Genomic DNA, 25,152 nt, shown 5'->3' with positions numbered 1-25,152 from the left:
ATATAGGTATTTGAATACATTATATATTTATTTACTGAATAGACCCTTTTTGAAAGGACTCGGTGCGCCGTGCATACGCAATGAAAAATCCATGCAAATTAATAGCGAAACCTAATAAAATGTCTGTCATGCTTTTGTCAAAGTACGAAGTCGGGTCTGCAATCTGTATGAGTCATACGCGGAACGGGTGATAATATATTATAGGATGAAATATTCCCTGCCCTGGCTGTTGCTTTCTCTTCCATTAAAATTCAATTCAATTGAAGTCAATCAATTTGCGACAAGAGTGTCTGGCGATGTTCGTCACCGAGTTGGCTTGAGTGATGAATTATAACAATTTATTTGTGAGCCAAACAATTTAAATCCGATTTTTCCATTATGCCCTGCCACTGATCCAAGTCGGAGCCAGGGAGTGGAGTGTGTGATAAATGTGTGGCACTCGAGTGTAACACTTTGTAATGCATTTCAAAATTTCGCGCCTAGCACACAAAAAAGTCATTACTCTTTCAATTTTAACGGGAAAAGTCTTACAAAAAGTCCATCTAAACAGGCTGGAGTTTATTGATGGAAGTATTCAAAGCTTTTTGCTAGGATTATGCATCATTATTTTAAGTGTCATATTAAGTGGTTTCTCAAATAATTGTTTTTTAAATCTCGTATCTTTTTATTTTTTTTTCATGGCCGCAAATTCACTTAGAACAATAGGTTTTGAATTGGCATTTTGAGGTATACATAATTAATTAAAATTTCCATATATTGTCATGTGGTGACAGTCAATATTTATCTACGCATCTGGATCAGTTTATCACTTTTTCAATTCACAATTAAATGCATTTTTAATGGCTGTTGCCAGCTTTTTGTGTTTTATGCTTTATGACTTTATTTTTTCTATTGTTTATGCAAAAAGTAACCCTAACCTTTCCGGTTATCGGTTTTTATACTCTTGCAGAGGGTACTATCATTTTGGTCTATATAAAGTATACCATAGTATATATATTAGTATATATTTTCGATACGCAGAGAGAGACTAGCTTAAGGTCTTAAGGTACATTAACTTCGGCTCCGCCCGAAATATTCTTTCAGTCTAGTTTTTAATTAAAAGAAGCTTACTTCAGCTGCTCTCTAAGATGCGAGAATAAAAAAAATCTTAATCAAAAAGTTTATATGTATTTACCTTCCGGTGTATTGCGACAAAAAAAGAGAATATGGTGATAAGGCAGAAATACAAATATTTTTAAAGAATGGAGGTAGCTTGTCTTAAATACGATGGTAATAAGTGTGGAGTTGAAGCAAAGAGCAAGGGGTCAAGAAAATCGTCTTCATTTGCTTGTATATTATTATTTTCGTCATAAGAGTACAATGCAGGAGACATCTCCCACCATAGAAATATATGTCATGAACAAGATTACCTCAAGATGAGCATGTCAGTCTGTATATTAAATTGTTTCTACGCAAAACAGTATTATATATCCATTTTAAATATATATTTTAAAAAATATATATAGTATAGCTAACCTATATGTAAGTCAAATCGCTTTTCTACATCCTTTATAAAAATCTGGATTTATTTAATTGCCTTATAAATATCTGTGCAATCGGAATTGTCATAACTTTGGAATGATTAAAGATTAACGGTGGGATTTTCTTCATATTTTATTTCTTAATCAGAAATGCCAATTCCGAGAAATGCTCACGCATACAATCAGAATCGCCCTCGAGTCCAAGTCGTTATCACAAAGCTATATAAAGCCAGAGGTAGCTCTAAGCTAGACATTCTGTGTTAAATTGTTAACTAGTAAGAATGGCTCGTGTCATTCTCGTTTCGATGCTGTGCCTCTTTCTGGCCCTAGCCGTAGTACAGGCGGTTCGTCGTAAGTCCTGCGGCGGCAGTTCCAAGAAATCGTGTACTCCGCGTTATTTGTGCAATGTCGGTGAAGTCGATAAGGATTCTGGTAATTTCGTCGGAACGTTTCGAAACAGTAACGATAGCTTAGAATGCTCAAGCACGCAAATTTGCTGCTCTATTGAGAATATTGTAAGAACCAAAATCTCTCTAAAAAATTATGGCTTATCAGTAATAAGAGCTTTTTCAGCAATCAGACTCTACAAAAAAGACTGTGCCAGCCCCAACTCAATGTGGGCACCACAATCCTAAAGGTCTCACATTCTACACAAAATCCAAGGACTACGCCCAGGAGGGTGAGTTTCCATGGGTAGTCGCCCTAATGAGCCTTGATGATTATACTTACAAGGGCGCCGGATCCCTGATCGCCGACAACTTGGTGCTCACAAGCGCCTCCAAAGTGAGGGGAGAGGACGAAAACTCGCTCAAGGTACGTGCTGGCGAATGGGATATGAAAACCACTACCGAGCACTACGCCAGCGTGGAATCTCGCATCTCTCGTATCATACCCCATAAAGACTTTGATGGAAGATCTCCTGCATACAATATTGCCATACTGGTCCTCGATCGTCCATTCCAGCCACGGCCTCACATTTATCCCATTTGCCTGCCGTCGTGGGGTGAGACATTCGACTTATCCAACTGCATTACCAACGGGTGGGGTCAGAAAAACTTTGACGACGTAAGTAACGTGCATGTCATGAAGAAAGTCGAAGTTCCTGTGGTTCCTGCCAGGATATGCGAGCAAAAGATAAGTGGGGCTCTTAAGAAACCGTTTAATTTGCACAAGAGCCTCCTTTGCGCCGGTGGAGAGAAGGGCAAGGACTCTTGCTTGGGAGACGGTGGTGGACCCCTTGCGTGCCCAATGGGGAATGATCGTTCCAGGTTCGTGCTGGCAGGCATCGTTAACTGGGGCATAAAATGCGGCGTGGAGGATATTCCGTCCGTGTACACCAATATAGCCAATATGCGCCCTTGGATCGACCAGTTTATGAACAGTGATGCCAGAACAAACCCAAACGACATTGACCATACTACTGAATCTCGTCCAGTTTCTCATTCCACCATAGCAAAACCCATATTTAATCTGCCACCTAAAAAACTAGAACCAAGTTCTACCCCTTCGCCTACCACACCTTCAACAAATGAAGACAAGGATAAAGTATTAGAATCCGTAGAAGGTAATGTTGCTGATGATGATGAGGATGATGATGACGTAAATCGTCTCGTCAACTAAGAACGAGTTAAAGTAATACACATTAACGTCATAAAAAAAATTAATGTGTATTCGTAAAAAAAATTGTGACCATAAAAATAAATATACAAAAAAAAAAAATACTTCACTTCAAATGCAAATACTAAGGGTGACTAAGGGTGGTGCTAATCTGGTGACACGCAGTGTATATTATTATATATATTGGATTGGATAAATTAGGCCAATCTTTACAAGAATTTTTCTATCACACCACTTTGTTAAAATATTATTTTTATAAAAAGTCTCAAGCTCCTATCTTTACAAACACTATAGTTATAGATGCGGTCGTTCAATTATATGGTACATATAGGAAATAGTCGAAAAATACAAGAGGAAACTTGGAAGGTCCTTGAAAATTCCTTACAGAAAATAAATCTAACGAAACTTAATAATTTATGCAAAGATATCATGCGGTCTTAAATTTATAAATTCTGTCATTAAAACATCATTAAAACAATAACATCATAAATCATTAAAACAGATCCATGGGTTCATTTCATATTACTAAGCATCATATTATATATGTAAATTTAACGCCAGAGAGCTCCACTTGGCAGTTTTTGATGCATTGCGTCGATTAGATGAAATAAAAAAGAAAGGATGGCTAAGCCGAGTTTTCCAGACATATTATACCCGGTACTCATCTCTTCCAAACATAATTAATGTTTAAAGGTATGGAAAAGTATGGCATCAAATCATTTACCAAAAACATAAATGAAGTAACGCTAGAACGATATTTCTGTTTTGGTGGCGGAAGTAGGCATGAAAAATTTTTATCGACGCGGATACCATATAAGTGCAAACCCTATAGTTCTATCTCTTATAGTCTCTTAGATCCAGACCTTCAGACGGACAGAGGGAAGGACGGACGGACAGACAGACCGAAATGGCTATTTTGACTCGGTCGTCGATGCTGATTAGGAATGAATATACTTTATGGAGTCGGATATATTCTTTATTGGGGTACCTCCTGAGTTGATATGAGCATGTCCGTCTGTCTGTCTTTTCCTAAGCGAACTTGTCTCTCAGTTTTAAAGCTATCGACTTGAAATTTGGACACACCCTTCGGAACAGCCGTGCTCGGCCAACTACTATATTCTATAGCTGCCATATAACCGATTTGTTGGAAATGCAATTACTTTAGAGTTTTTAGACTACGAGAGTTGGGATTTTCAACGGACTTTATTTTTTCCATACTAAAAATATTGATTATTCATGATTTAAATTTTTCTCTCAGAGAATAATTATTATTTGTAATTTTTTAAATAAAACTCATTTAAACAAACTCATACTAATTAAAACAATACCTTTCGTTTGGTACGATTTTTTCTCTCAGATAATAATGATAATTTGTGCTTTCTTAAATAAAACTCATAGTGATTAAAACCAACTTATACTAATTTAAACAATACCTTTCGTTTGGGACGTCACATATTCAGAGCATTCTAGGGCATACAGTTCGTCACATTGTGGACGTCACATATTGTCCATAGCTGCCATATATCTGGGCAATCGGAATTGTCATAACTTTGGTATGATTGAAGATTAACGGTGGGATTTTCTTCATATTTTATTTCTTAATCAGAAATGCCAATTCCGAGAAATGCTCACGCATACAATCAGAATCGCCCTCGAGTCCAAGTCGTTATCACAAAGCTATATAAAGCCAGAGGTAGCTCTAAGCTAGACATTCTGTGTTAAATTGTTAATTAGTAAGAATGGCTCGTGTCATTCTCGTTTCGATGCTGTGCCTCTTTCTGGCCCTAGCCGTAGTACAGGCGGCTCGTCGCAAGTCCTGCGGCGGCAGTTCCAAGAAATCGTGTACTCCGCGTTATTTGTGCAATGTCGGTGAAGTCGATAAGGATTCTGGTAATTTCGTCGGAACGTTTCGAAACAGTAACGGTCGCTTAGAATGCTCAAGCACGCAAATTTGCTGCTCTATTGAGAATATTGTAAGAACCAAAATCTCTCTAAAAAATTATGGCTTATCAGTAATAAGAGCTTTTTCAGCAATCAGACTCTACAAAAAAGACTGTGCCAGCCCCAACTCAATGTGGGCACCACAATCCTAAAGGTCTCACGTTCTACACCAAATCCAAGGACTACGCCCAGGAGGGTGAGTTTCCATGGGTAGTCGCCCTAATGAGCCTTGATGATAACACTTATAAGGGCGCCGGATCCCTGATCGCCGTAAACTTGGTGCTCACAAGCGCCTCCAAAGTGAAGGGAGAGGACGAAAACTCGCTCAAGGTACGTGCTGGCGAATGGGATATGAAAACCACTACCGAGTACTACGCCAGCGTGGAATCTCTCATCTCTCGTATCATACCCCATAAAGACTTTGATGGAAGATCTCCTGCATACAATATTGCCATACTGGTCCTCGATCGTCCGTTCCAGCCACGGCCTCATATTTATCCCATTTGCCTGCCGCGGTGGCGTGAGACATTCGACTTATCCAACTGCATTACCAACGGGTGGGGTCAGAAAAACTTTGACGACGTAAGTAACGTGCATGTCATGAAGAAAGTCGAAGTTCCTGTGGTTCCTGCCAGGATTTGCGAGCCAAAGATAAGTGGGGCTCTTGAGGAACCGTTTCGATTGCACAAGAGCCTTCTTTGCGCCGGTGGAGAAAAGGGCAAGGACTCTTGCTTGGGAGACGGTGGAGGACCCCTTGCTTGTCGAATAGAGTCTGATCGTTCCAGGTTCGTGCTGGCTGGCATCGTAAACTGGGGCGTAGAGTGCGGCGTGGAGGATATTCCGGCCGTGTACACCAATGTCGCCACTTTGCGCCCTTGGATCGACCAGATTATAAGCTATTATGCAAGAACACAACCAGCCGTCAATTACGATACTACGACTTCTCGTCCAGTTGGTTTTTCTCCAAACCCTAGACCCACTCGGACCCTCACGTTTAATCCGCCCTCTAACAAAAAACAATTCATGGGACAGGACCTTTCCCATAGTCCACTTTCGACTAATGAAGATAAGAACGTTGATAAGAATGAAGATATCGTTCAAGATGATGACATAACGGTTCTCGAAAACTATAAACTTTAATAAAAAAAATATGTTTCTTTAACTAGTAAAAAAGCTTGTACTTCATAAAAGTTTATATTCTTGGTGAATTTCTTTATTATTAATCAAATTAAATTAATAATTGTTAAAAATAAAAAAATTTATAAAAACGGGAAAGGAACTTGTCGGATTTTTTTATAAGTGGCTTGCCGGTTCGTCACTTTTACTATACCTCGTCAAAAGGCTTTTTTTTACACCCTTGCAGAGGGTCTTTTAATTTTGGTCCAAAGTGTGCAACGCAGTGAAGAAGACATCTCCGACATCTATAAAGTACATATATGTATATATTCTTGATCAGGATCACCTTTGGAGTTGATATGAGCATGTCCGTCTGTCTGTCTATCGACTTGAAAATTTGCACATACCCTTCTTTACTTTGCACGCAGTATATAAGCCGGAACGGCCGGGATCGGCCGACGTTATCCTTTAGATGCCATATAACTGAACAATCGGAAATTACATACTTTTGTGTTTTAGAAGACAGAAAGTTGAAACTCCGTACAGATTCTGTTTTGGCTCAGTTGATCTCACCTCCCAACTAATTTTATAACGATCGGCCGACTATATCTTATAGCTGCCATGGTAGAAATGCCATGGTTTTTTGTTATATATTTTATTTTAATAAATTGGTTATACTATGATATTCTCATAAGGAACTATATCCGACGTTTGCGATATATATCCGCTTTTAACTGCAAGGGTATATATATATTCGGCTCCATCCGAAGTAAGCTTTCCTTTCTTGTTTGATAATATATTAGATTAGGCTTTGCTCATATAACTAGGTCTAAAAAATAATAACTAAGATTTTATTTTTTTCTTTGGTCAGGCGGATTTCTGGGATCACAATCATAATGGAAACTGATCCATGAGTCAATTTCTTATCACTAAGCTATATAAAGCCTGGGGCTTCTCTACGCTAGGCAGTCTGTTTTAAAATTTTGAATAGTGAAAATGGGTCGGCCCGTTCTCGTTTCGATGCTGTGGCTCTGTTTAGCTGCCGTTGTGGTCCAGTCGGCTCGGTACAGGCCCTGTGGCGGAAATTCCAATAATTCGTGTGTGCCGCGGCATTTGTGCAATTACGGAGAAGTTGATGAGACTTCTGGTAAGATGGTCGGAACGTTTCGAGGCCATAAGATAGTAGAGTGCTCAAGCACCCAAATTTGCTGTCCCAATGCAAATATTGTAAGAATCGAGCTCTCTTTAAAAAAATGTTGCCTTATCAGTAAATCGACTCTTCACAGACAATAGAATCTTCAAAGATGATTGTGCCAGTTCCACCACAATGTGGGCACTTCAACCCTAGTGGTCTGACCTTCTACACCAATTCAAGTGACTACGCCCAGGAGGGCGAGTTTCCATGGGTGGTAGCCCTAATGAGTCTTAACAATACTTATAAGGGCGCCGGATCCCTGATCGCCGACAACTTGGTGCTCACAAGCGCCTTCAAAATGGTCGGAGAGAACGAGAACTCGCTGAAAGTACGTGCCGGCGAATGGGATATGGAAACCACTACCGAGCATTACGCCCATGTGGAGGGTCTCATTCACCAGATCATACGCCATCCAGACTTTAGCATTACATCTGCTGCATTTAATATTGCCATACTGGTCCTCGATCGTCCATTCCAGCGATCCCCTCACATTTATCCCATTTGCCTGCCGTCACAGGGTCAGAAATTTGAATTATTCCATTGCATTACCAACGGGTGGGGTCAGAAAAATTATGAGGACACAATCAACGTGAATGTCATGAAGAAGGTCACGGTTCCAGTTGTACCTGCCCAAATGTGCGAGGAGAAGATAAGTGCGGCTCTTGAGAAACCGTTCAAATTGCACGAGAGCCTGCTCTGCGCCGGCGGGGAGAAGGGCAAGGACACTTGCTTAGGAGACGGCGGAGGACCTCTTGCCTGTCCGCTGCCGGATGATCATGGCCGGTTTGTGCAGGCCGGCGTCGTTAACTGGGGCTTGGAGTGCGGGATCGAGGACGTTCCGGCCGTGTACACCAATGTCGCCAATATGCGCCCTTGGATCGATCGGATTATGAACGGCTTTGCCATTCAAACAGACTTAGCCAGTATCGATAATTCGAAAGCTTCTTCTCTTTCCAATTCTCCGGAACCCGACGAAAAGAAAATAAAGTTTCTGCCGGTTACTCGTAGGAAAAGTCAGCCACCCCCGGTTCCTTTTCCTAACGTAAATAATAATTAATTATTTATTTATGATTTCGAATCGCGGGCTCCCCTGCGACGATATTAATAAGATATTTTCTAATATTTCGAATGGTTTCTAATAATATGTACATATGTTATTACCTTTTGGTCTACAAGAATTTTCTTCATTATATTTTACCATCGAAAAAATACAAGCTTTTTCTTTAAGATTGGCCTTTTAATAATTTTCATTTTGTTAACGAGTGTTTGGGATTTAAGATAATCTAAAACGTTATGTATAGTATTTTTTATTTTTTCCCTATTTATTAAATGTGTCATATGTTTTTTTCTGTGGTTTAACGTTTTAAAATGTAGCTGATAAAGCCAATGGGTATTTTCCAAATGTGATTTTTTGTTTTGTGTCTGTTTTGAAATGTAGTCTGGGGTCTACATTAATATAATATATATAATATATAATATATATATTATATATATAATATATATATATATTAAATATATATATATATATATATATAAATATATATATTATATATATAAGAGATAGATCTTTAAGATGGAAGGTGAAAATCTGTAATACCCTACAGGCACTTAAGGTTTGTTTCGTAGTTTTCCAGTCGATCTTTTAATTTTCATAGTTTGTCTAAAAAATGCAATAATATTTTTATAAAAAAACCTAAAAAAAATTTTTAATGGTTGATTATAGAAATATAAAATATAATCATTCTTCAGTCTTAGTTTCGAAGCTTCGCTGCCTAATTTTTAGGCTCTCAATGTGTCTGTAATGCTTACAACAAAATTCAATTGAAAACGTGATTGCGTGTCCAACTTTTAAGGAGATGGGCCAGACGCCATTACAGCACTTTGCTTCTCGAGTGTCCTTTTGTGTTTTCGTTTTTTGGTCAAAACAAGTTAATATTGCGGGCCAAAGTGCTTGTTGCGCCACCGGCTGATTTTTATAGAAACGTAGTTTATAGTTTTGCAGATACATTCAGTATCTTATTTCGTTTCCTGCGACTCCCTTGGATCGGGCAGTTTGGCGTACTTTTGTGAAACATACGTTGTGTGCCTTCCCGTATACTTTTAATAAACGTAACAAGAATTATCCATAAAACATTGTGCCGAGTCTTTGTAAAAGTTTTCTAGCTGCGGCACAGCTGGTGCAGGATGCGTCTTTTTTGATTACAGGACCTTTGCTTTGGGGCAAGTTGGTGCACAGTGGCGGGTCGAGACATATGAACTCTAAGAAGGTCCAAACATCTCTTTTATCTCCAAACAATTTTAAGAGAAAATATTACCCTGCTTAGAAAATCCTTTCTCACCAACCTTATATCAACTTTGGTACTATGTGGTTGTCCTAGGCTGTTGATTTCAGTGTGTGCGAGTTGCGTGCGTAGCCTGCAGGATGCGTGCCCCAAAGGGAGGCCAGCAATTGTAATTTACGACTGGCGCTTACAAAACGGCGGAGGCTCAGAGGTGGGTGTAGGTGGAGGTGCATGGAAAACTTATGTAAATTACAATCAGAAAACAAAAGACGGGCAAAGTCTGCTGGCTGCTGTTACCCGAAAAGGCAAAACCATGGACTCCCGTACCGCCCCTTGACATACAGCCGTATCCTTATGATCCTTGTGGCGTGCAGCCGAGTGTGCTGATTACTGTCTGGCTGCCCTGCTGCGCTTCCTGCGAGTCCTTATGCGTGTCTGCATTCCTGCGTTTCTCTTACTATATATTCTCGTCTGTAGGTATCGCTTAGACCTCAATGAGAAATACCCTGCAAGTCTTGGTAGGGAAAAGTGCTTCTCGGTGAATCTTTCCATCTTGTCCTTAAAACTTAAATTCTCTTACTTATTTTGTATTGTATTGCTTTTTTAAGTGCATAAATTGTTGATTGGGTCATTGGCTCTGTAGATTAGGTTAAATAATAAAAAATTACGGGCTCTTTAAATATTCAAGCGATTTCCATAATTGCGGTGGTGGCGATGAAGACCAAGACGCCAGAGGCCTCAAGTTAAGAACATCGCCTAGCCGCCACTTAATTATATTTAATAAGCTAAATCGTCGACGTCGCCTGGATCCGGCTTGCATAATTATGCAGCAATTTGCATGTTGCATGTTGCGCTCGCCACAAAAAACAAGGTGGAACTAAACAAAACAAAATGAAAGCCGAACCCAGGGCGCAACAGCCTTTAGGTCTACGGTGAAGGAAAAGTAATCTTTAATTAGAAAATGATTTCCCCAGGCTCAATCCAAAGACAAAAGTCCTGACAAAGTGGATTTCCATGTTTCCTTCGGGGATCAGCCAGCTAAGATGGTCTGGTTTTGGGGGGGGAGCGCCTTTCAGAGTCGGTGGTATTCTTTGGTATTTCGTGTTCAAGGGGCAAAAATGGATTAAGCAGTTGGCTTGTTGGCTATTTGCCTCCAAGTTTCGCCCGGGCTACGGCTCTTTCCGGCTTTGTCCCTGCGGTTTCGGGTAAAGTTTTTCGCGTTCCAGCCGGCATCCCCGGCAAGCCGACCATTAATCACATGGCTAGCTGGGCAAACTGGGCTAAACTCAAAAATAAATACACCTAGAGTTACTTATGGCTTAATAGAACCGCAAACTTTTCAATGCAAGCGCTCAAAGCGGCTTTGGAAAATGCACTTACTCTCCAGTTCGCCTTTTAATTTAACTGAAATATTTTAATTTTTCTTCGGGTTGCTCCCGGTCGTCTTGTTTTTTTGGTTCTTTATATTATTTACTTTGATTTGATTTATTCGAAATTCAATTTACTCTTCGCACTGATTAATCATCCCAGGGCAGCCATTATTTTGATTTATGCGCCGAAACAGAGAGGGCCAAGAAGGAATTTGGCCAAATTGAAATTACGCACTTTTGGGGTTAGCCGCACTGTGACAGTTATAGAATTGTAATTCATCTTGGCTGCGGTTTCTTTCTGTCTCTATCCTTGCCCCTGTCTCTGACTCTTTCGGTTTTCCATTTGTTTTCTCTTTCCCTGGTGTTTGGACACCCCAGCCTCCATCTCTATCTGTCTCTCCCATTTAGGGTTCGTGGTTTGCCAATTTAAATGGAAATATTCATAAAATTGCTGAAAGCACACACTGACAGATCCTGCGGTCTCCTGCAGTTTGTCTTCTAATTGCTTTGACATTTCATTTTCATTTGAAAAGTTTTCAAGAAGGATGCAGCATCGATTAGATTTGGGAAATCCTACTCGAAGTCGAAACTCGGCAAATGAACTCTAGATATTCTTTCCTTTGGGGAAACGATAGGTGGACTCGGGGAGTAATTAAGGACTCGCGTGTGTGCTTGTGTTGGTGCTATTGATTGGGACATTTTGTGATGTTGCCACTCAAATGCATAAATCATTAGAATTATATCAAGCTCTACTAATCGAGATTGAATAAGCCTGTAATTTACAAACAGACAGCCGAGCACACAAGCCCTTATATATGTACCGTATGTGTGTATTTCGATGGCAGCACTTAAAGCCATTTCAGTTTGTTTGTTTTATGAACTTGACTCTGTTGGCCAAGTTAATCGGGTGGTCGGCGGGAGACAAGGATACAGGGCGAGGGAAAGCTTTAAATGTAACAAACACCTCATTGCAAATGTCGTTGTAACTATTACTTTTTGGGAAACAAATACACATTTGTACACGGCATGCACAAAGAAAAATGTTTTCTTTTGTATAAGTTTCATGAAAATTCATTGAAAAACTTCATTTTTTATATAAATAGCTATACATAGGTTATATTCAAATTATACATATTTCAATAATGATATTAAACAAGAGTTTTAATTAGATTTAAACATTATTAGCTTAATTTGTGACCTTACAACGAAAACCCAAAACCTAACTTATTTAGAAATTAAAAAAAAACCATCTTGAGTCTGCAATTTTTTCTCTCGGTGCACCTGTGTGGATTTGGGATCGTTTTAGTGTCGGAGGCATTAGAAGATAACATAAATGTCTTAGTAACATATCCGGTTTTATTGCTCGGTTGCCTTTCCGTTTGTTTGCCTTGGTTTTGGCCGCCTTTGTGGCCTCTGCTAGCCTCCTTGGCTGTGTGTCGTCGCAGTCTGTTGCCACTTTGTCTCATTAAACATTTGAAAAGAGACACACACGCACACACACCACAGACATTAAATCAAATGTGTAACGCAAATGAAGCGTAGTCGGTACATGTAGTCTTTGGTCGTGTGCCAGGAAAACTAATTATACTGTTAAATGCGTTTGTTTAACTGCCAATTTAATTAAGGTTATGCTTTTGTTCTGGCCAATCCCTAATCTGCCAGCTGGGCCGGTACTGGTTGCACCTCCTGGCCTGGCTTTGGCTCTGGCTCCGGCCAAAAATTTGTTCCAGCATTTGTGCAATTACCCAAGTTCCCTCCAAAACTCACCCATGCCGCCGCCCACACGAAAGTTGCGGCAATGCGGTTGCAAGAGTTTAAAGGGCCAAAGGTCGGTGGCGGTTGGCTGGTTGGTGGCAGGCATTTGGCTAAAACGCAACGCGACAGCATGAAAATTATGTAAAATAAGTACAATGTGCATTTGCCATTAGCCGAGCCTGCACAGTGGGGGCCAAAAGTTTTCTCATTTGCGCTAAGTGAATCAAAATATTAGCCACAGATTTCCACATGGCTACCTTTAGGAGGATATTTCATCAAGTGTTTGCTCAAAAGCCAATAAAGGGCTTAAAAGGGCTTACAAGCATTTAACTAGAAGCAACAAATTTAATTATAAAATTGGGAACTCCGCCCAGGAAGAGGCTAAAATTGAATATACCTTTGTGTTTAACAAGCTGAAGAGTTTTCTGTTCATGAATTTTTTTACACTTTCCATTTTTGTATTTTTCCCTACACAGTAGTTGGCTTCCGACCGAGCTGAAATACAAAATACCAAAAAAATTCGGATGACAACAGCAATTACAATTACACATGGCACAGAGCACATGGGACGCAGTGGTCGCAGTTCCCTTTTGTTTTACTGTAGTTGTTGTCCTGTAGTTGTGGTTACGCCAACAGTGAGAATAAAATAAAAGAGCAAGGACCTTTTCGACTATACGATACCTGGTACTTTTGACGCATTAAAGAACTAGTCGAAACATAAATTTATAATTGGTATTTAGTATACAAATTTCTTTAAAATATTTGTTATTTGGTAAACGTTTCTTTCTTTTATAATATAATTATTTATCAATGGCTGTACCACCCCCATGCATATACCATTTCGAGTTGAAAGTTACAGGAGAACAAGCACTTCTTTTACTCATACCTGGTAGGTGGTTACCAAATGAATTATATTTGGAATTTAGTATGGTATTTAATAAAACAGTCTTTAGTTTAAAACCTATTAAAACTTTCTCTTAGTGTCTAACAAAAACATAATACCAATATACCCTTGGGAGTTGAAGAGTACCGGGTAGAACAAGAACTTGCCAGCCCTGAACATCGATGATGACAACGAATATGAACATGTAATTACGCTTTAAGTGCTAAATTGTAAAATATTTACGAAAAAACTATTTTAACTTAATTGAAATTTAATTGAATATGACGTAAAAGTGTGAACACAGGCAAGTGCCGTTGCAGTTGCAGCAGGATATCAGGATATGGAATGCCAACAAACTGGATGGTCAATGCGGTTAGCAGTTGGCCGTCGAGCGGGCAAGGGTCAGGGGCCAGCGAATGCGAAATCCAGAGGTTATGGGCCCAACAGACCCGGCCCAAAACTTGGCTTTTAAATGGTTTTGCCCACAGCCGCGAGGCATTTATCATTCAGTGCGGCCGCTGCCGTTGTATTTGCCACTAATAATGACGTCAGCGGCATGCAGACCATGAAATTTATGCACAGCGGTGGTGTGTGTGTGTGTGATTGGGTGTGTGTTTGGGTATTGGAGTGTTTGTGTGGAGCTGCTCTATATGTGCATATATTCCAGAAGCCAACAGCATTCGACAGAATCAGCCGAAGCATTGGGTCAGTGCCATGAAGATTAATGTCCAGGCGCCATTTGTTGGTGCCGCTGGGCTACAGTTTTTCGGTTTCTTTTATATGCACAGCGAGAAAAGGTTCAAATTATTATTTTATTTAAGAATTTAGTTATTGGAGACTTTATTGTTACTATCATATTATAAATATAAATATTACTCCGCATATGATCCTATTTTTATAATACATTATAACATAATATAAGCTTTTAATTTAAGCTTTCATTTCATTCATAGAAAAGGAACTTACCATAGGATATATGGGAATTATTATTACTTTTAATTATTATTTAGAAATAAAAAAAGGCCTATCTGTTTTGAGAAAAAGCGGCTTAAAGTTGTATTTTTTTCAGGGCAGCTCGGCCCTTGACATTAGAGTTCTATTTCTAATAGTACTAATAGATATTGAGTATTATTCAATAGATATTATACATATATAAATATATGTATAAGCCAGCTATAAATAATAAAATTGGAGAATTTACTTTTCGATTACTTTAATAATTCAAAAACTATTAAGCAATGGAAAGCCTTTGAAACTTGAAACAAGAATTGCACACAATTGGAAAATATGAGTCTGTTTATTTCAGTGCATAGGCTTTTTATTGTACTGGCACAAATAGAAGATGAAAAATCCTCTGGCAAGGATGCTCAGTTCATTCGCTCCTCGTTTTCGTTTGCCTTTCGGGTCCTTTGTTTTATTTGCTGCCCTGTCCTCCTCGACCTTCGAATCGCCCGTTGCTGTAAATACTGTTGGCACTTTGTCTTAATTGCTTAAAAATTACTGACATGGAAAATGAACTCGGAAAATGTTAACCATGCCTCATGCCCCACGCTCCATGCCACATGCCCCATGCCGCACGATTTGGCTGCTGCCCCTAACGACAAATACTTGCAAATATTATTGTAGTCGAATGTCGGCAACTATTTATCATTCCGAGTTCCAGAGTCGGGGATCATTTGACAAACTTAATTTATTAATGCACTCGGGCCGTCCTTTTCGTCCTGGTCGTCCCTGTCGCAGTCATCCCGGTTGTCCTGGCCTGATGCTTGCTTAAAAGCACATTAATTTTCATTTCACTTGGCGATAAAACAAAGACTTTCCATTTTAAATATCTAGTGACAACTAACAAATAAAATGTGCCCCCAAGTCGGCTCTGGGGCTCCGGGGTAATTGTTTTCCCTTGCCCGTGGCAGGTCCTTTCGAGTCCTTGGAGATATGTATAAGCCGGACTGGAGCTCTTATCATGAGGATGACGATGATGTGCCATTCGAAGGAATCATCATCGCTGTCATGCCTCGTCATTTGCATACTTCCCGCCAGAAATGGAATTGAATGAAATGGAAATGCCTTCGCATTGCTTCATTTCTCAAATTACAATCATAATATGAAGTAGGACTTTCCGTGCCTGGGTGGGTCCTTTCTATTTTTGTGGCTCGGGAGTCCAGCTGACAGGCGAGTGGCACTCGTGAGGTGGCAACAGATAGGGAAGAATGTTAAGGCCCCGGCTTCACGCTGATTGATATGCATGCGAAATCTAAGCATCACTTGGCTTTGTTTATTGACAGGCAATTTGCGGAGCCAGCGTTTCAATTTTCCATTTGACAGCCACATCACACGACGGCATCACTGCCTCCTGGTCTATCTCCACCCTCAAATAGTTGTCTTTCCTCTATGTGGCAATTTTCAAAATCCCCAATTTCGTGGCATTTCTCTAAAAACTCTCCATGTCATACGGCGGTTGACTTGATATTTTTCAAACTCGCACGTTCGAATGCATTAATTAGAACCAAAAACAAATAAAAATTTAGCTCTTTTCACAGATACACAGTAACAAAGACTAACAGGGACTATTGAATATAATAGTATATGTTTTCTATCTAGCCTCAAAAGAAAAAAAAATATATTTTTTTAATTAAATCTTAATCGATGTAGCCCTATATAGCTTATAATTTTCTTCCTTAAGTTCCTAATTTTCAGTTAAAAACAAATATTTCTCTCAGCGTGCCATGGCAGTGCAGTTTTAATGGGCATACACCCGCATATTGCGTATACGCCGTGCTGTGCAGCGACAAAGAAAACGATTTGCATTATTTATGGAACGGATGGCCGGATGGTCTCGCCTGGTCGGTCGTTGTGTCGTTGGGTCGTTCGGTCGGTTCTAATTGAAACCGCGAAATAATTGGCCCGCATCGACCTGCAGCTTAGCCAATTAATGCTGCCATATAATTTCAGCTCATCCGGGAATTGGCCAACGGCAGTTAGCAGTTGGAAACTCGAATCGCGTTTTGGGTCACAGTTCCTAATAAAATGAAATTACCCGGTCAAGTGCAGCAAACATTTTGGGAAATTACAATGCGACCGAAGGGCATTCGAGTGTTCATTAAAGCCACAACAGGCGGGAAAAGTGTCACGAGCATTCTGGGTTGGCGTTGCATTACGTATACGCCATGCAGGCCCCACAGCCCATGCAGGCAGATTGGAAAATTGCACCAATCTTGCAGCTAAGTGGCCATAAAACTGCTAGCCAGGGGCAAATATATTTCCCGCCCATGGTCTCGGTGCTCAGTGTTCGATGCTCGCCAAAGCATTGTCGTTGGCGGAAAGTGCACGAAAATTAGCTGGCATTGGATGCTTGACAATAAAATTGACATTCAGTTCGACAACTAGTTCGCTGCCAATACCCCCTTACCACGGCCCTCGCTCCTTCCAAGTGAATAATGCAATTCGTTTTTCATTGCCCGCTCTACCCGCCACGCTCACTGCGCCTTTGTTGTTTGCCGTTTTGCGTTCTGTTTTTTAATCGATTGATTGAAATGTTTGCTGCAAATTGATTGATGGCATGCAGCCAGCCATTTCCCATGTCCCTCGCAGGGTGGCCCATATGCCATGGCTCGGAGAATATATGTGTGTGGATTCAAAATTGATATAGCCATCAGCAGACACTCGGTTGAGCTGAGTTCCGGGGGCTGGGTCGAGTGGTGGAAACAAACCGCACCAGAGTCTGTGAACTAGAAGGGTATTCGAAACATCTCCTTCCGATTACAGGGCATTTCCCAGTCTATTTCTGCGGGGTGTTTACAAGATGTTTGCCTGCGCCTGAGCTCCCGTTCTTTTTCAAACCTTACTGGATTTGTTGGGAGATTTGACATGTTAAAAACTTGATTGATTGATTCGCTTAGCCAGACACATTCCTAAACACATATCTGTACTGGAGGGGAATGGTCTCGGTTGGATTTGTCTTACACGCCACTTACAAGCCAAGCTCTGGGGGCAATTTATCAAGCTCCTGGATGGGCGGGGGACTCTAAGTAATTACTTACCGATCCATGGCAATGGCCACCAAATGCAAAATCGAGGCCGTGCAGCAGAGGACGTCGCAGGAGGTCCAAATATCGCACAGTTCCGGGCCAAGTATCCAGCCTTGGCTGATCTGTGGGCATTAAAAATGTGGGAAAAAGAGGGAAGAGAGGGGTGTGGCCATAAAGTTGGTTAGTCAAATAGACAATAAAAGTTGATGCTTCCGCCCCAGCGGCAGTCCAAAAGTGTAGAGTGTTGAGTGTCGAGTGTAAAATGTAATGGCTTCTAATAACAAAGCAAACAAGGATTGCAGGATTTCAGGGCCTTATAAGGGTCGATTTTGGCCAAAAGGGTCACAGTGAAAGGCCAGACCATGTGGGGTCGTCTCTACCTAGTAAGCTTTCTCCTGCTCGGCCTCGTGGCGAAAAGCCAAATGAGCATCCAAGCGCCAGTCGAAAGTGACGAATTTTTCAACAAACCTATTCAACACCTTCTGGGAGTGGCACGCGGATCAATGAGGTCCTTTGGATTTCAAAATTTCGTCGTCTATTCGGATTTTCCCCACATAAAACCTTCAGTTCAACAGCGACTAATGGAAGTCACGAATAAATCCGTCTTTTCGGTGACAGACTCCTTTGTGGGATCATCAAACGATCAATACAAATACGGGGTAAACGTGGTCATCGTTTTATTCACCAATGTGAATGATCGCATAATGAGTTCGGTTGAACACAACGAACGTTGGAACATAGTCCGGAAAGTTTTCTTCTTTCTATATATTCCGCCGGCCGGGGAGGTGATTCCTTCGATTAACGACACCATCCGAGATGTCTTCAAGTTTTGTTGGGCCCGACGCTTCGACATGATGTTCCTTCTGTTCCAAGGACAAATCTGGGCGTTCGAACATTTTCGGAACATGACTTATGGCAGATTGCCTCCTAAATTTTTCTATATTGATTATTACCGCAGCCTAAATATGAAGTTTCTCGTGCAGGTGATCCCAGATCCTCCTATGAGCTTCTGGGTAGGTTTATTCTCACTTTAAATTTTCACACTTGGCTAACAACTTATCTTTTTCAGTCGAACTCTACGGAGCAGTCAACAGTGACCGGCGGTGCAAACATCAGTCTCCACGGCCCGATTGGCCTTTTGGTGGTGGAATTTATAAAAAATATGAACGCCACCATGGAGATACAGCCTATTGACCATAAGCCTAGCTTGCAGTACTGGATCAATCAGGAATCAATCAGGGATAGAAACGTGGACTTGGTAGCCAATCTGGTGTTTTATAACACCTCGATAGACCATTCGGTGATGATGGACTCACAGATTTGCCTTTTGCTTCCCAGATACAGGCTGATATCCCCCTTTTTATATATGTCTGTAACCTGGAAAAATCAAGTCCATATTTGCATAATTTTGTTGATATTCTGTGTCATTTTTATCAAATATTTCGCTTACCATCCCCGTAACCTATTTCATGCCATTTTAAGTACCATCCGGTTCTATTTAAGTATTCCGGTACCAACCGCAGAAGTACGCCGATTGGTTTTGGCGGATAGATTCCTACACTTGTTCTCCTCCTTCGGGATGTCACTCTTTTACGGAATATCCCTCAGCCTTCTTGCCACCAAGTTTACCACAGGAATCTTTTATCCCCTCATCACGGACGTGCAATCATTTCAGGACAGTGGCCTCCGTATCATGACGGAAGATCCTGCCGTTCTGAAGCTTTTCGAGGAGGATCAGTTGCCCAGATCCCTAAAGAACAAGGTGACCTTCGTGGACATAGACACTCTGGGTGACCACTTTTTAAACCTCAACGATAGCCTTGCCTATGTGGTCAAGTCGACGACTTGGGCTGGCATTCAAATGTACCAGGAACGCCTGAAGAGGCCACGTCTTTGGATAGCCGACGATAATCTGTGCTCGAGGCCCCGCAGTCTCAGGGTACCCATTTACCCCCAGTCCCCGATTGCGAAACTCTTCCCAGAGTTTTACATGCGGGTCTTTGAATCGGGCTTGATCCAAAAGTGGTACAGAATGGGTTTCAGTAAGTACCGGGAGCTATCTGGATTATACAAATTACCCACAGACCCTGAAATATACCGTCCCTTGACCATGGAATTTTATAGAAATTATATGTTGATCTATATTTGTGGCATGAGTTTGGCGACCCTGGTATTTGTAATCGAGCTGATCTACCACCGATTCAGGACCATGAATAACTGAAGGAATTTTATCTTGGAACTTTTTTTTGATCTATCTTAGTCTTTAGATGCTTAAATTTTATTAATTAAACTCGTGTTAGGTGTTTGTGTAATTGAATTTTGAATAATAAATACTGCACTGCTTGGGCTTTGTATTATGGCACCGTACTCACCTCGTAAACGGCTCCCAGGGGCATCACCAAACAGGCCACGAACAGATCGGCTACCGCCAGAGAGGCCACCAAGTAGTTGGCCACGTTTTGCAGATTCCGTTCCAGGATAATTGCCGCGATGACAAAGACATTGCCTGCAAAGAAGGACAGAACCAACAAAAGCTACAATTAGACTTTGAACTTGTTCGAGACTGTGGGTAACATAGAGCTTTCAGCGGTCTAATTGCGAAAATTGACTGGAGACCGAAAAGTTTTGAATCGAATTAAGAGCTGCAAGTCGAATTCGGGCTTCAGTTGATGACTGAAAGCGAAAACTGAAAACTGGAAATCGGAAACTAGGAACATGAACTCGAGAGCCCAAAACCTAAAACCGAAGACCGAAAACCGCAGCGAAACAGATAAAGTTTCCGGGAATTGGCAAACTACTTTGGACACCAGACACCCGTGGCCCCCAAATGAAATGGGAATCTTATTAAGCTTGCCTCCCGACACTGCACTGTTGCAATGCCACTTGCATCGCAATATCCTTGCGCCTCGCCTTCCTCGTCCTTTCACTGGGACTTCAAACAAAGACAAAGTTCACAAAAGCCAAAATAAACGACATGAGCTAATCGCGCTGTCGTAAACTTTGGCAAAAGCCCCAGATCTGGATTGCAGCTCGGGAGGATTGGACAGGTGGGGGTGAGAAATTGACGTGGGACCGTGGTGGTTTTCGGGGACTCGACCACCTTTGATGTCTGCCGGGGCACTTATTTTTGCTCGACTTTCCCTCTGCATACTTTCACCGCGCATTCCATGTACTTGCCGCCTCCTCATGCCACCTCCCACCGCCCACTGTCACCGACTACTTGTGGCACACTTGAGGCAGCAAAAGAAAGCCAGCCACTACAGGTGCGAGACATGCAATTTGTGGCATTGAATCAGCCGACAGGTGACGGCAGGAGTCATGCCACACAGCTACACAGCCACTTCCCCTCAGAGATGCACAAACACAGTGCCACACTGACACACTGACACCCGGGGCACATGCAATTAGATACTTGAGTGTCAAAGTGAAGGCGGGCAGACAAGCCTCATGCCTGCCAGCTGTTTGCGTTTTTTTTGCCTGGCAGTGTCCTCTCAGCGGGGGTGGCTTTAGAAATTCCCACAAGCTAAGAAAGTTGGCTCTAATAATTGGCTTATCGAATCATAGAACTCAAGTCAAATCCTTGAAAAAGCAATTAGGATTCATGTATTTTTTAAATTCTTAAATCCCCTCTTCAAACCAAAGGCTAAGATATTATGGCCGAATTACATCGAAGTAGGTCACAAATGCCGTCTTTTAAATTCGCATTCAATGATTCCTACTGACCCTCTGCCGCGTCCTTTTTTGGACGCAGGACGAAAGCGTGAAACAATCTAGCTAAAATTAGCATTAAAACTCATTAGCATTTTCTTTTTAAATGCTAAATGCTGCTGCCGTCCCACTTGGCCGGCGACGAAAACTGAAAAAGTTCAAAAGCGAGGCTAGAAGAAAAGAAAACTATGTGGGTGAATAGAGGGGGCGGAGAGGGGCTAAAGACGAGGGGCGGAGAAGGAAAAGCCAGCGGAAGAGGAAAAACTAAATAAACACAAATTAGTCGAAAATCAAAATGAAAACAAGCAGGACCAGAGGAGAGACGGGCCGAATAAAGCGAGACATGTGAATGGCTTTCTGGATCCTTGTGGAAGTGACGTTGAAAATCGTAGCATACTTTTCAGCGCTCGTTATTTTTATTTGCCTCCTGACTTTTGTGCGCTGCCGTTTTAAGCGAAATGAAATGAAATGAAATCTACTTAAATTAATGAAATCAATTTCAGCTGACTGCCCGCCTACTTATTTGCCTCACTCCCAGCTTCCTGCCCCCCCAAAAACCCCATCCCGGGACCCCATTTTCATTTGTTACTCCGCTTGATTTTTATATATTTTGTTTTCCGGATTTTACAACGTGAACATAAAGTTTTGCTTTGGAATTGAGAATTGCGAAATGAGAACTGGAAAGCGGAGCGGGGCTGGATGATGGTGATGGTTGGTTTGGATTGGGGCAGCGTGATTGATTGATTGACTGTCAATTTTAATGCGGCGTGTCCTTGCCTAGATGGATGCCAGTTTGTTTGCCATCGGATTTATGGCTAAATGCGTGTAATGAATGTTGCCAACAACAATACCGTCCTGCGTCCCGTTCCCATTCCCATTCCCATTTCCAGTTTCGTTCCTCGTCATTGAGCTGCCTTATTAATAACTGAGACTGAGACTGAGCTGATGCCAGTGGTGCTGCTTCAGCATCTGCTCCTGCAGCCTCCTGAGCCGTAATAACAACAATAATAAATAATATAAAATGCTCTGCTCCGCCAGTATCATAAATATCAGTTACGCGTATTTTATTATCTACAACTGGAAGCCAAGGCCCCTCCAAGTCTTAGGCCCGCCTTCCCCGGTTCCCTCGCCCCCTCGTCCTTATTGAATTGTTTGCCGTTTTCCCCAAGGATTTGGAGGCAACCAAGAGGCGCGTGCCTGAGACTGGCATTCGAGGAATTTATTTTGGGTGGCATGGGGCTGTGCTGGGACTGCCAGTGAAATAATTATGTCTATGTTTGGGCTTTGGCTTACACTCAGAGTTGATTTCTTTTGTTTATTATTTCCTAACCTATTTTATTTTTGAAACTCGACTAATTTCTTCAAGTTCAGACTTCTTCAGTATTCGGTCGAGTACTTACCAATTATGGTAACCAGTATCATCAGTCCCAGCAGCACCGAAGTTACGGCCATTCGCAGCAGCTCTGTGAAGTCGTCCTCGGCTACTTTACTGGTGGTCACGTTGATCCCCGCACTGCCGTTGCCCAGGTCCAGAGGACCGCTGCGGTTGAGCATCATTTCGCCGAAAAGACTGGAGTCGTTGCCCTCCAGGAGCAGGGTGTCGTTGAGCAGCATGGCCCCCAGTCCGACGGCCACGTTGGTGTAGTTATTGTCCATGTCGATGAGCTGAAGGACCGGGGGCGTCGACGATGCCGCCGGCTGGTCCGTCTTGGTGGTCAGTGCCCGGTGCGCTGCCTTGGCCGTTATCCTGGCGGCGGCGGCTGCCACTGAGGCACTTGCGGCAGCAGCGGCCAAGGCGGCAGTGGCCAGGGGAGATCCTGCGGCGGCGGTACCGTTCGCATCGGTGGGCGGGGTGGGAGGTTTCACGGCCAAGGAGCTGGCAAACTTCTGACGCCGCTTCCCAGAACTATAGTTTTTGTTTTTTCTTTTGTTGTTGTGGTTGTGGTTGCTATTGTTGCTGTTGTTGTTGCGATCTCCCTCCCCGGTCTGATACTGGCCCGACATCTCGTCCTCCAGCTGGTCATCGTCCAGCTCCGCCTCCTGCTCCTGTAGATCGGAGCTCTGTAGTTCGGGATGCGGCTCGGCTATCAGAAAGGCCCTTTCATTAACGCTGTTCGCGATGTAGATATAGTCCAGGGCATCTAGAGCGGGAAAATGAAGAAAATTGGTAGTGGAAAATAGTGTAAAATAATTAGAGACAACGCGAACAAATTGGCTTAATTAAATGTCGTTAAACTTAAATGAGGAAACAGAGGAATTAATAATAAATCAGGTTCAGTTTGCGTTAAACTATAAGTTTTATAAACTATTAATCCAAATAAACTTCTAAAAACCCAAAAAAAAAAAGAAATAAAGTAACTTTCAGCTTAAAAACGTATAAATTATTTTAAAATGTGATTAAGCTGGCAGTTATTGTTTGTTACCCACCATTAAAGCTGGTCTTGTGAGCCATTTTGAGGATTTTCCAGCTGTTTTTTGGGGTGCTTTGCTCCGCTTAATTGCAGCCGCAGCGGAAATGAGGATTAGACGGAAACGGAAACGCGACTATGCAACGGTGGCAGTGGCACTGGCACTGGCAATGGCAATGGCCTGCTTTTGCTTTTGCTGTTCTAGTTGTTGGAGGCGGTGGGGGTGCCGGTGACGGTGCTGGTGGTGGTGCTCGTGTGTGCCTGTAGTGTAGGTGGGTGGGCTCTCAAGGTGGTGGTGGTGCTGATCCTGCTGGTGCGGGTGATGATGGCCACTCAGACAGGCGGGGCGGCACATGGTGACACAGGGATACGCCACTTCCCCGCCGAGTCGCACTTTCCTCTCTGTTTTTTTTTGTGTGCAGGCGTGTGCTTGGTGCCGGGCAGGATGTATTATCCTAACGAGCTTTCAAGTGTTTACATGGAGCGTTTACAATTTCGGCTTTCGGCTTTTGGCTTTCACTTTTCTTTCTTTCCGACTTCCTGCGCTCTCTCCCGTTGTTGTCCTTATTTTCCTTTATTTTTTAGAATTTCTTGTGGCAGTGTTGCTTTTGTGCTGTTGATTGTTGCCAACTGCTTTTGTTGCTACTGTTGCTGTTGCTGATTCTGTTTCTGTTTTTGGTGTTGTTGCTGTTTTGTACTCTTTTTTTGGTTTACTTAAGCTCTTCCGTTTGCCGTCGTGTGTTTATGGCCCATTTGATTGGCTATTTTCATATCCTTGGAGTTGATTTCGCATCCGATTGCTGTCGTTTGGGGCGCCGACGCATTCTGCAATAAAAATTCAATTAGTCAATAAATATTCGCTTAAAATAATGTTTTTAAGCAGAAAATTGAATTTGCAAGGTGGGTGGGTGTGAAAATAGGTGGGTGTGTCTCTCTCATAAGATATATGACCCCGCCACCGTTGTGTGTTTTCGGTGGAAAATAATTTCCTGTGGGTTTTCGAAATATTTTCCTGCAAAATTTATTGTATTCAATTTCCTTTCACATTGTGCGTAAAGTGTAAATGAATTTGAAATGCTGCTGCCACTGCCACTGCCACTGCTCTTCCGCTTTTTCCCCAAACGCCCTCGTCCTTCGTCCTTCGCCCTTCGTCCGCTTGTTAAATAATTTAACGCAATTTCTGCAATTACACAGAATCACTTGGCACGATAAATAAATATGAAGACTGGCAAGCCAAGCGTTGTTTTCCTTTCTTTTCCATGTTTTTTTTCCTTGCTCCAGGCTTGCCACACACACACTCACATGCATAGGCTTGCATGTACACAAAGG

At 41.9% G+C, this 25,152-nt stretch overlaps 5 protein-coding genes across 6 annotated transcripts in view; 4 read left to right on the top strand and 1 right to left on the bottom strand.

Moving 5' to 3' along the window:
* Positions 1-25,152, bottom strand: part of 5-HT1A (5-hydroxytryptamine (serotonin) receptor 1A) — a 70,105-nt gene that overhangs the window by 19,818 nt on the left and 25,135 nt on the right. For both annotated transcript variants that reach the window (XM_017251270.3, XM_070277907.1), the window contains exons 2-5: positions 23,843-24,648; positions 22,816-23,556; positions 20,080-20,213; positions 17,720-17,829 (exon numbers count right to left, since the gene is read on the bottom strand). In XM_017251270.3, the coding sequence (XP_017106759.2) occupies positions 17,720-17,829; positions 20,080-20,213; positions 22,816-23,556; positions 23,843-23,867 (1,010 nt within the window). In that variant the 5' untranslated portion in view covers positions 23,868-24,648. The remainder of the gene's footprint in view (positions 1-17,719; positions 17,830-20,079; positions 20,214-22,815; positions 23,557-23,842; positions 24,649-25,152) is intronic.
* LOC108132062 (phenoloxidase-activating factor 2-like) lies at positions 1,769-3,241 on the top strand. Its single transcript, XM_017251276.3, has 2 exons — positions 1,769-2,035; positions 2,094-3,241. Exons 1-2 carry the CDS (start codon positions 1,802-1,804, stop codon positions 3,138-3,140), a joined length of 1,281 nt encoding a protein of 426 aa, XP_017106765.2. The 5' UTR covers positions 1,769-1,801; the 3' UTR covers positions 3,141-3,241.
* Positions 4,869-6,353, top strand: LOC138926065 (phenoloxidase-activating factor 2-like). The gene is made up of 2 exons (XM_070278571.1): positions 4,869-5,110; positions 5,169-6,353. The coding sequence occupies exons 1-2, from the start codon at positions 4,877-4,879 to the stop codon at positions 6,216-6,218; spliced, it is 1,284 nt and encodes a 427-aa protein (XP_070134672.1). The 5' UTR covers positions 4,869-4,876; the 3' UTR covers positions 6,219-6,353.
* On the top strand, positions 7,156-8,616 carry LOC108132065 (phenoloxidase-activating factor 2-like). The gene is made up of 2 exons (XM_017251280.3): positions 7,156-7,421; positions 7,481-8,616. The coding sequence occupies exons 1-2, from the start codon at positions 7,191-7,193 to the stop codon at positions 8,444-8,446; spliced, it is 1,197 nt and encodes a 398-aa protein (XP_017106769.2). The 5' UTR covers positions 7,156-7,190; the 3' UTR covers positions 8,447-8,616.
* Positions 18,070-19,928, top strand: Ir56a (Ionotropic receptor 56a). Its single transcript, XM_043211080.1, has 2 exons — positions 18,070-18,720; positions 18,777-19,928. The coding sequence occupies exons 1-2, from the start codon at positions 18,070-18,072 to the stop codon at positions 19,926-19,928; spliced, it is 1,803 nt and encodes a 600-aa protein (XP_043067015.1).

Source organism: Drosophila bipectinata, chromosome 2R (genome assembly GCF_030179905.1).
Source record: "Drosophila bipectinata strain 14024-0381.07 chromosome 2R, DbipHiC1v2, whole genome shotgun sequence".
NCBI classification, from domain to species: Eukaryota; Metazoa; Arthropoda; class Insecta; order Diptera; family Drosophilidae; genus Drosophila; species Drosophila bipectinata.
The sequence above is the reverse complement of the archived record's forward strand: the minus strand, read 5'-3'. Positions and strand labels throughout refer to the sequence as shown.